We start from the raw sequence: 10,000 nt of genomic DNA, 5'->3' as shown, positions 1-10,000 counted from the left end.
GATCTTCAAAGTTGAATACCGCATTGATAACGACGTGGAGACGTGCAATTCTTTTCGATATTTTTAGGTTTCCTCGATTGCTAGCACAATTGCAGTGAACAATTTGGATTTTTCATTCAGGTTATGAGGTACCGTTGATTCTACATCTTTCCTCCCACTAAAAGCTATAAATTCCAAGCATTTTCAAATGCCAAGGATGCATCACATGTTGCTGAACCTAGAGAAAAAATGAGTGGACAAGTCACAGCTACATCAAATACTGAGCAGGAAAATAGTCAATAATTTGAAAAAGTAGGGGAGCGGTGTCTGACACTTGCAAAGTGCAGACCGCGGAGTGCAGACTAATCCTAATTTCGACGGCAGAGTTATTGAAAGCTAACCGTTCTAAAATGGTTGCTTATAATTAGGCTTAAATACTGCTTATCAGCGCTATTTGTAGGCAGTCTGCAGTTCTTATACATCTGAAGGGGAAGAAGACTGCAGTTCGAACTTCACTTGATTATGTGGTACTGAAAATTAATAAAATGGAAAAGAAAACGCCCCTTCATTCAAATGTGCTACTTGCTCAAATTGTAGAACTAAAAGGGGACTAAGCCACAATAATCACGAATTTTGGATTTATCACTACAAACAGACTCAGCAAAATTAAAAATATATGTAGAAATATATTATTTTTTATAAATCTAAAGAAATAACACTTACAAGAGCCTACAAAATGGCTTTTGATCAATAGATTATGGAATCCTTTTTCCTGACCTTTTCCTGAAGTTTGATTTTCACTTGCTTTTCAAGTTGTTACGAATTCGAAGTAACCAAAAGATAGAGCAAATACCTAAGCAAATTAAAACTCAACTGACAATACATCATGTGATGTTTCAGTATTTTGATTCATTTGAAGATATTAAACACTTAATGACTGGTCCCGAGGGAAAAAAGTTTATTTTTTTCCCGAGAATCTCAATGTTTCTAGGAGTTAGCGCATATTCCCCACAAAAACTCCAATTTCAGTCTGAAATTCTCTTAATTCTCAAAAACAGCTTCTGTAGGTTCCATATTTTTTTACTAATTTCCACCATAAATGAAGGAAAGATGCCAAACATTCGAACAGGAGAATAAGGACAAAAATTGAAACAAAAAAAAATGAAAAAAAAAGACACCACGAAACCCGGCCCCGAACCCGACCCCGACCCCGGTCCCGGCCCTGGCCCCTGCCCCGGCAACGCGTTTTGGCTACTACCATATCATCGGCAACAGCAACGACGGTCGTCGGTCGACATTCGCGGGTAACAGTGCACTGTTACCCTCTGACGTCATAGATTTTTCAGAGACTTTTGGCGGGAAACAGTTTTATTGTTACATGTCAAGTGACCTCGAAGTATATATGGACAGAACTCAAGTGAGGCCATTGCTACTGTGTGCATGTGATGGATGAAGAACCTTCGCTGATCCACAGCATCAGGAACTTCTTATGCAACATCCAAGGACAGAGAAAAATCTCTGACACGGGTGGGAATCGAACTTACGACCTCCGGATTAGATCCACGTTGCTCTACCAACTGAGCTACAAGGCCAGACGGGAGCAGGCCGTGGGAGTTTGAGGACAAATCGGCCTGCTCCCGTCTGGCCTTGTAGCTCAGTCCGTAGAGCAATGGTGATCTAATCCGGAGGTCGTGGGTTCGATTCCCACCCGGGTCAGAGATTTTTCTCTTTCCTTGGGTGTTGCATAAGAAGTTCCTGATGCTGTTAATCAGCGAAGGTTCTTCATCCATCACATGCACACAGTAGCAATGGCCTCACTTGAGTTCCTTCCATATATACATACACACGCTACTTAGGACAACACGCACTTGCACTGACCTCAAAGTAACCAATGAGAGCGCGCGCTGCTGGGGGACAAATTCAGCTATATAACAATCAATATTGTTGCCCCCTGCCCTCTTAAAGAGATTCATCAATGAACAATGTCCTTCTAAAAAGCTCTGAGATTGAAAAGTAGAATCGGTTATCGTGCACAGTATGTCTAACCTCAACCTTAATGCTAACCATTTAAAATCAGTGCCTAGAAACTCACCTCTAGGACCAATTTATTTGCCAATATATTTTACAGGTACTTGCTAACAATTGATGGATTTTTGTTCGAGTTTCCTACTTTCAATTTCAACCTAGTTTAAAATAAAAATTACCTAGGTTGAAAATAAGATTAACCTGAATTTAAATTTAACTGTAAGAAAGACCAACTCAATAGAAAATGTATTCCTTTTGGCATAGAGCTTGAGCAAACATATAGCAGTAATGTGCTATAGAAAAGTGGATTTTAGCTGCATTAGGGGCTTTCAGTTTGTTGAATAATGTAAACAACATACCCGGTAAAGACGAATTTAATAATATGTTTTTTTGTCCTTCTGTAAACTGTTGTGATGAGAAATAACAGATCGGAAATAAGAACGCATGAAAAGAATTTTAAAAACCCAGTGCACAATGGAAGATAGTTCATGAAAGACTAGGCGGTGAATAAACAAGAATGCTTTATGCAGCTTAAATTCCTGGTTTGAAATTGGTTTTATCGTAATAATCCAAATAACATCGTTTGTCACCAATCTAAACTTCATTTTCTTGGTTCTTAAGTCCGTCGCAATGTCAATGAAATGACATAGAACGGTGTTACTCTGAAAACAGATTTAGTTTTGTACTTCGCTTTTTAAAAAATATTCTTACCGCGAATTTCAGCTCCATTTTCTCTTCCTTTCCCATTTACATTTAACTAAATTTTTCTCATCAAAACAGTGTCCAATATTTATTTGTCATTTTCTGTGTCCTTGAAATGTCGTGGGCGATTTTCTTCAGGTGGATTTTTCAGCCTTTTTAAAGTTATTTGCCCGCGTGGTTTCGTCATCGTCTCTTTCGGCATTCTGTCGCACGGACATAAAATGTTTCTCAATCCAAGACGATAGCTTTTAACAAATGTCAGACAAATTGCTGGATTGACAATAGAAGAGGAGTAAATCGACAAACTTGCCATGAAACGTAGCACTCGCTGAAAGGCACAAGAAGTTCTCCAGAAGAGTTCAAAATGAAGTAAAGTTTGTGGTGTAACACAAATGTAATAGGACACCATGATAACAACCGCCATTAGCATAGCTTGTCTTCGGTTCCTCATAGACTGGCTTCGTTTTATATTTGGTTCGGAGTTCGCGAGGGCTTTGTTCTGCCTTTTTAAAGCAATTGCTATTGCACTGTACAAAATGGTTATAGAAAATAAGGGCCCTATATACATGAAAATAAATTGAAGCCCAACATATATTGCGTTGGCCTCTTGGTCAGAGAAAACTGATTCCGAGTTCATTTCCTTACAATGCGTACCATTGCCAGTTACCACAAGTTCTGCAACTATTAGCGATGGAAAATTGAGAAAGCCAGCAAAAATCCACATCGAAACAATAGCTATTGTGCGGATCTTCTTTGAAATAAGGCCAAGTTTTAATGGAAAAACGACGGCAACAAATCTATCAATTGCTATCCACACTAAACTTTGAGCAGAAACATGGATGGACACAAGACCTGTGAAATAACACAACTTGCAAAGCATCAACCCAAAGATACCGTTGATTGGCCAATCCTGTGAGGCGGCTTGCATTTGTCTTATATGAACTGGCAATACCATGAGCGGAAAAATCAAATCCGACACAGCCATGTTCACTATTAAATAATTAATTGTTTTGTGTAAATCTCGGTGCTTGTAGACGATGGCGATTATGAACGCGTTCCCGAAAAAACTGCCCAGCAAAAAAACATAATACGCCGAAAGTTTGGAAATTTTCTCTACAGTCGAATCATTGGTAAAGATACACTCCGTGATCTGTTGGCCCAGTATAGTTTCGTTGACAATTACTTGAATCGTGGTGTTGTTTCCCAATGACATGATCTGCTGCTATACCTTTCAATCGGAGCGCTAGCGGCACTCGTTTAAACGAAGATAAACTTCACAACAATTTAAGCAGAATTGTTGGTTCAAGGATATACGTTAAAACCTATGCAATTAAGTTTCCCTCCTTTAACGATAATAAAGAAAGCAATCAGTGACAGGATTCCTTCTGTTTACAAACCTGAAAGAAAATTGGAAGTTCTTTGTGTAAAACACAGCAGTTTATTTATTAAAATGAAAATGTTCAATTCAATCCATTTATTTTGATTTTTATTCATTTATTTTTAGACTTTTTAATTCCTTTATTTTCTTACTATATATAATTCGAACTCTTATTAACTTACGCTATGTACCATGCTTACGGGTAACCACTATGCTAATAATAATAATAATAATAATAATAATAATAATAATAATACTATATAATTACAATAGTTACACAACTTACAATACCTGCGGTAATTACAAAAAAAACCACTACGTTACAATGTTTACGGTGTACACCTGTAATTCAATTGAATTCAATTGAATCCATTGACATGTCTTATCATGGATAAAACGCATGTTTCCGAGAAATTTAATTAAAAATCTCACGCTGTACGGATAAAAAAAATGGAGCGATATGTATGTATACTAATTCAATATACCACATGCACGATTACAAGAAAAAAAAGCTGTGTCAAAAAGTTTTGTTTCTATTGTTGTAGGGAAGCCGTATAAAATAATTAAACACATTGTTTCTATTTTATAGAAGACGCCGTTTTGCGAAAAATGAGAATATTACTTTAAAAAATAGGGCTCTCCAGGTCGATGTTTTTTCAGCCTGTTACCGCCGATTTACCAAATTATTTTGGACTTCACAAATAAACGTTGGAGATTTTTGAAGACGAGAAATGCGGACTTGTCGGTGACGTTTGTCAATTGGCAAGGCGTTCGTGTGCACACGAAAGGGGAAAAGGCAAAGAAACTCGTTCACCTGAGAAATGCACTCTCACTAAATATATATTCCTTTCTTATGCCTCTACATCATTATGAATAAAACACTGCAAAATAATAATAATAATAATAATAATAATAATAATAATAATAATAATAAATAATAATAGGCTTTTAGAGATAATATCATCATGTTTTTGCGTAGGTTTTATAGAGTATAGAACTTAATAATATTCTGAATTAGCTCTCTCTAAGTAAAAAGATTCATATCATTATGTATATTAGAATTGTACTAATTCCGTACCTAACTTTTTTTACTTCTAAGTGTAGCTTCTCAAGTGGTGTGGGTTACGTTATGCGCCCTATACTACTCATAGTATGGACAGCATTCCAAAGTTTTATACTGCGAGATAATAATAATAATAATAATAATAATAATAATAATAATGATGATGATGATGATGATGATGATACGCTGCTTTAGTCTTAAGTCGAGTTAAGAGATCGGCTTAAGACTAATAAGACAGATTGCATGGAACTTTTACAACGGTTAACCTTGCTGGGGTCAGGAAGGATTCTGCGAAAGGTGCTGAACACGAAGATTTCGTTGATGATTCGCCGGTTGAATTCTAACTCACATCGATCATTTAACCACAAAGTCAAGCTCGTATCATCTGGAAACTTCGCACAGACGTTTTAAGCATTGTTATGTAATTTCTGTTTTCTTAAAATCAGTGTTTTTGGGATGTCTAATGCTATTTCCCCGCAACTATTAACTTCGCATAAATTATATTTTGAATTTACGTCACAGACACAATCTATCGCTCACGCGTCCAGCCGTCTCTTCTCGGGGAGGATACCCGAACTCGAGTGAGCGGCGGAAATCGAGCCTACTGGGGCCCTTGCGATTACTTGTTTATCACATAAAGGGCAAAATTATAGATCGCGTAGCTTGCCTTTCCTTCTAAGACTTTTCTTGACGACAGGAACTCTGTATCTCTCACGATAGACTTGGGATAAGTTTTGCTTCTTAAATGGCGATCTAAAGCTGCCTGCATTACCTTCAGCGAGTCTGGTTCGTAGTCTTTACCATTTTCCTTCCTTAGCTCAGCAAAATTGGGCGAGCGCTTCGTTAAGCTCTGGTACTTCGTAGCTTTCAAGTGGCTCATTTTTTCCTCTCGTCTTTGCCCATTGTTGGAAAATGTTAGTCCAGTAGTCCGTACTTCTTTTTGTGTGTGTGTTCTCACTTGTGTTTCTTAGTTCTTCCATAAATTCTTCGTCGACTTCAACAAAACGTGAAGCCATTGTTGCAGAAAAAAAATTATCGGCAACAAATCTTAGCAATGACCTCGTTGCTAAGCAACTTTAAACCAATCAGGGTCAAGTAATAATAATAATAATAATAATAAGTAGGCATTTATATAGCGCCTTTATCCAATGTCCAAAGGCGCTTTACAACAATATATCAATATTAAAAAACAATAAAAGCTAAGAAATGCTATCAATAATAACTATACTTGAACAAATAAGTCTTAAGCTTAGATTTAAACACATTTACATTAGGGCTTAACTTTAAATCTAGTGGCAAATTATTCCATAATTTAGGAGCTACAACGGAAAAAGCTCTACCACCATAACTCTTGAGATTGTACCGAGGAACGTTTAAAAGATAATTATCAGATGATCGAAGCCTGCGCACAGGAATGTAACGCTCAAGCATATCACATAAATATAGGGGGGCTAAACCGTTGAGAGCTTTATAAGTTAGGAGCAATATCTTGTAAAGTATACGCTGCTCAACTGGTAGCCAATGAAGCTGACATAACACTGACGTAACTGGGTCGTATTTACGACCACCAACAACCAACCAAGCAGCACAATTTTGAACCATCTGCAGCCTCTTAATTAGGTAGCAGGGAAGACCAATCAGTAGCGAATTACAGTGCTCCAACTTACAAGTAACAAACGCGTGAATTAGAGTCTTAATATTCGCTTGCGACAAATATCGCTTAATTCTAGCAATATTTTTAATGCGAAAAAAAGCGGATTTACAAGTAGCAGTGACGTGAGACTCAAGTGTCATGTTTTCATCAAAGACGGTTCCCAAATTTCTCGCGGATGAAGTAGGTACTACATGCTCATCGTCAACAAGTAAAATTATCAAGCTGTGGGTGAGGGCGGTGTCGCGCTCCAATGATTAGCACCTCCGTTTTACTATTATTAAGCTTAAGCTTATTACACAGCATCCACTTATTTATATCACTAATGCAGGCCTCAATGCAGGAAACAGCAGAAAGTTTGTCAACCGTCGAAGATGACTCAAATGAAAGATAAATTTGCATGTCGTCTGCATAGAAGTGAAAACACATCCCGTGAACTATGTCCCCCAACGGTGACGTATACAGTAAATACAAAATAGGTCCTAAGACTGAGCCTTGAGGTACACCACAAAAAAGATCTCGACTAGTGGACTTTCCCTCTCGAACTATCACAAACTGCTTTCTATTAGTGAGGTAAGATTTAAACTAGGAAAGCGCTATGCCCTTAATACCGAAACGACGTGACAATCGCTGCAAAAGAATAGAATGGTCAACGGTATTAAACGCAGCAGATAGATCTAACAAAACAAGGATAACAGAGCGGCGATTATCAATAGCTCGCAGGATATCAGTTTGAACTCTAAGCAAAGCCGTTCAGTACTATGCAATCTCTTGTATGCAGACTGGAAAACTTCACCTAGATCATTATTCAAAACATAGCTAGTTAACTGATGAGCAACAGCCTTTTCAATTAATTTGGAAGTAAACATTAAATTCGAAACCGGTCGAAAATTACTAAAAACCTCAAAGTCAGAATCCACCTTCTTCAATAAAGGGATCAACAGCTCTTCCTTGTGAACGTCCGCAACAATTCCTGTCTCCAACGAAAGACTGATCATTTTAGTTATTACGGGTAGAAAGTCAGGAAGACAGAATTTGAGCACACACACAGGAACTGGATCCAAAGCACACGACTTTATAGAACCAGCCTTGATAAGATGCTTCACTTGTTCAACAGACACCTCTTCAAAGTTGGTCAACTGAAAAGGGCAGTGGACTAAGTCTGAGAGGAAAGGTGCCGCATCGCAAGCATCGCTAGAGAGGTTATTACGGATATCTTGCCTTCTTGTAAGTAAGTAATCATGCCTTCTTGATTACCAAAAGTGCCCTCGTAATTAAAGAAAAAATGGCCTTTGTCTCAGCCAATCAGCATTCGGTAATTTTGCCCCGTATGTGATAAAGGACAGAACAGATGGCCAGGAGTATCCTAGACCACAGGCTGTGTCCCGATGCTCAGTAACATTTCCTGCATTAAGTAATGGTGGACCTAATATACCTCTAATAATAATAATAATAATAATAATAATAATAATAGTAATAATAATAATCATCATCATGATCATCATCATCATCATCGTCATCATCATCGTCTTCATCAAAATAATAATAATAATAATAATAACATACGATTAAGAATGAAAATAACAATAAGAAAACTGTCAGATACGTTTGACTGCGGTCAATGTGCGCAATAACTAAGGGTTTGACCGGCTAGATCTCAGTTCCCCTGGCTGGGAAATTTCATTGTCTTTACCACAAAGCACAGTCCTTATTTAAGCGAGATTTGTAAGGTAAAGGTAAAGTCTGCATACGAGCCAAGTGGCCCATCAGGACGGAGTTTATCGTGGTTTCTGTAGCATAAAGCGACTAGAAATACTTACACTTTCCCCTGGATATGGGATGCCAGTCCATCGCAGGGTTACCTCTAGTTGCAGGGTATGCATAAGGGAAGCCAGTGACGCAAGAACAAATAATAGCGCAAAGGGGAGATTTAGTTTTTAGTAAAGCTTTCGGCAAAATGGAGCAGTTGTAAAAAAAAAACGTAAGTAAAATGGGTGACGGGTTTTCACGCTCGAACGGGATTTGAGTTGCGTTGATTTCATCCAGGTTAAGATTAGTAAGAAGTCAAACAACTGCTAAGCTCAAGGCCAGAGGAACGGACAAGCAACCAACCCCTTTTACTCAAACTGACGTTCGCTCCTCAAACCTTGGGAGTCATTTTCTGAAGTTCCTCTTCACATGCAACAAGACGTGAGTAAAGTTGCCTGGCTGCAAAGGTATCGTACTTAAAAATATAAGTTGCTTTGATCCATTGATAAATTATGGATGAAAGAATAAATCCCTCGCTGGAAATGTATCCAGATAACCTGCGCACAGAGAAGGTAGGTTGCTGCCAAGCCGCACTGAGCTTACTCGAGAGAGAGTGCGCAAGGTATCCAAAAAGCATAGACATCTCAGTGCCCCTGAGCCTGCAGTTATCATTACCATGGTTCTGTTAACTTTTGATTGACTATCAGACAATAAGGGTATAAAACATATAATGTGCTTTAGTAACAAAGCGTAATGATGCCTTGCAATCTTTGTATGTCTTATGTATGTATCCTCAACAGTCTCCACGTCGCCCAATTATAAAATAATAAAAAAAATAAACAAAAAACTTCAGATGAGCTCCAAAGTTGACTGAAGCCAAATCTTATTTAAAGTTAGTAATTGAATTTTTTTTCTTACAACTGTAATTGGACAAGTTGAATATGGAGTCCTGGGCCTGGTTGTCACAAACGTTGGATATCGCTATTCAACGGATAAATCACTATACAGCGAATAAGTATTGGGGAAACTAATTGCACTATCCACTGGATAGAGATTGGTCCGTTGGATAGCACTATCCAGCCTTTTAATAACCGAGGCATGTTCTTTATTAATTATATAGCATTCAGACACCAAACTATACCAATTTGTGGCTGTATGATACTACTACTCATAAATATAGTCATCATCATCATATGTTATTTATTATAGCTGCATAAATATTTGGCAGAATAATAAATTAGTGAAAAAAGAAGCTAATGTAACTAAAACAATCATGAATAGATGAGAAAATTTGATTGTAGTATGAACACAGATAGGATATTTCATTTTACTTTCTTTTTTTTTTTAATTCAATAACACTATGTTTTAATTAGACCAGTGAACATAATAGGTATCACATGACATGGCATGAATTGTTATCACTAACTCCAGAATTTAAAAAAAAAAAGAAGGT

The 10,000-nt window shown here is 37.5% G+C and overlaps 1 protein-coding gene across 1 annotated transcript; it reads right to left on the bottom strand.

Annotated features, from left to right (window-relative positions):
- Positions 1-2,377: 2,377 nt before the first annotated feature.
- Positions 2,378-4,086, bottom strand: LOC138041470 (QRFP-like peptide receptor). The gene is made up of 2 exons (XM_068887223.1): positions 3,113-4,086; positions 2,378-2,951 (listed from the first exon to the last, which is right to left on the bottom strand). Exons 1-2 carry the CDS (start codon positions 3,917-3,919, stop codon positions 2,841-2,843), a joined length of 918 nt encoding a protein of 305 aa, XP_068743324.1. The 5' UTR covers positions 3,920-4,086; the 3' UTR covers positions 2,378-2,840.
- Between the last annotated feature and the right edge of the window lie 5,914 nt (positions 4,087-10,000).

The sequence above is a fragment of the Montipora capricornis genome, chromosome 3 (genome assembly GCF_036669925.1).
Source record: "Montipora capricornis isolate CH-2021 chromosome 3, ASM3666992v2, whole genome shotgun sequence".
NCBI lineage: Eukaryota > Metazoa > Cnidaria > Anthozoa > Scleractinia > Acroporidae > Montipora > Montipora capricornis.
The sequence above is the reverse complement of the archived record's forward strand: the minus strand, read 5'-3'. Positions and strand labels throughout refer to the sequence as shown.